Genomic DNA, 1,393 nt, shown 5'->3' on the forward strand with positions numbered 1-1,393 from the left:
TTTCTGAATTCAAAAAGGTTCCTGGATGGGAAGAGAAACCTCTCCAAACTTGGGAAAAAAGTCCAGTGGATTGTTGTTGTTTTTTTTTACTTTTTTTGGAATTCTATTTCTGTGAGTTTTGCTTTGATTACATATCTACATGAATTGGAAAATGGTGCAGCTTTCCAGCAGAACTTCCAGCTGGCTGTATGAGGCAGTCCTGGTTTTGCCTCTAAAACTGAACTAATCTACTATATGCAGTTAAACCTCCGCCCAATGCAGTGGTTAAGCTGTCCCTCTGCTGGTTCCTGTGTTGCAGTGATCCCAGAGCTGGGCCAGTGCTTTGGAGCCTTGGGTCTCTGGGAGCGGTGTGCAGACCAAGGCACTGTGTACTGCGTCTCTGTTGACAACCTTCTCTCTACGCTGTCTTCTTCGTACTCCAGCGTGCTACATGAGCGGGCTGATGCAGGTAGAACCCAGAGAAGGTGGAAAATGCCTTCTGTTGTCTCTATGCTTTGGTATGAGTGGTTAATAAATGTTTGCTTTTTCAGTGATTTGGTGCCTGGTGGAGCGGATTTTGGACCAGAGGTTACCGAGACGAAGCCCCAGGGATGGCCAGATTGTGACAGTATTTCAGCTGTGGAGTTATTTGGAGTCCAATGGCATCAATGACATAGAGATGCACATCTCCGAGCTGGCAGAAGAGGGTATACACACACACCCTGAAACCAATGTTTGTTACCATGCTATCTAGAATATCAATGAAACTTTTCACATAATTTTACCTTAGTGAGTTAGCTGCACTGCAGGAAAGTAGCTGTCCAAGAATAATGTCGAAAAAGGATCTTTTTAATTCAACCTTTAAAGTTGTAGGGAAGTCATATTTAAATGTAAAATCATTCTGGCTTAAACATGTGTATAAATGTACTTTTTATCAGACGATTGTCCCAAAAGTTAGAAAATTTCTTTTTTTTAAAAATCATGTCTTAAAATCTGTGTTTTTTTCTCGTTATCTTCTGCAGGCCAGTTAGTTATACGTCAGCCTGAACACCTAAATTCGGCCATTATCATATATCATATATCATATATCAACGGTCATCTGTCAATCAAATGTTTTCGGTCATAGCATCTTGATTCATATGTCGCAGCTAATATAGGCAAAGGTTGAAATAACAAATCAGAATAATTTCCTTTTCCATTGAGTTCTGTCCCAGTGTTCACGGGGATGGATGTCTGTGTCTTCAGCAGGCGTAGAGCTAACAGAACTGGCAGCGTTGCAAGGCAAGGGCTCAAACATGTACGGCTGTAAGCCTTCTACACCAAACCAAGCTTCTGCTCTCCTCCTCTAAATAAAAATGGATGACGGAGGAGACTCATCCACGACCTCCGACACTAAACTCTCCTCCTCTTGCAT

General features: G+C 42.1%; 1 protein-coding gene across 1 annotated transcript in view; it reads left to right on the forward strand.

Moving 5' to 3' along the window:
- LOC107092782 (protein FAM65A-like) overlaps positions 1–1,393 on the forward strand; it is a 35,926-nt gene that overhangs the window by 26,835 nt on the left and 7,698 nt on the right. Inside the window, exons 12-13 of the mRNA XM_015387435.1 lie at positions 299–448; positions 531–686. Of these exons, the coding sequence (XP_015242921.1) occupies positions 299–448; positions 531–686 (306 nt within the window). The remainder of the gene's footprint in view (positions 1–298; positions 449–530; positions 687–1,393) is intronic.

This window comes from Cyprinodon variegatus, unplaced genomic scaffold (genome assembly GCF_000732505.1).
Source record: "Cyprinodon variegatus isolate N-32 unplaced genomic scaffold, C_variegatus-1.0 Scaffold394, whole genome shotgun sequence".
Classification (NCBI taxonomy): domain Eukaryota; kingdom Metazoa; phylum Chordata; class Actinopteri; order Cyprinodontiformes; family Cyprinodontidae; genus Cyprinodon; species Cyprinodon variegatus.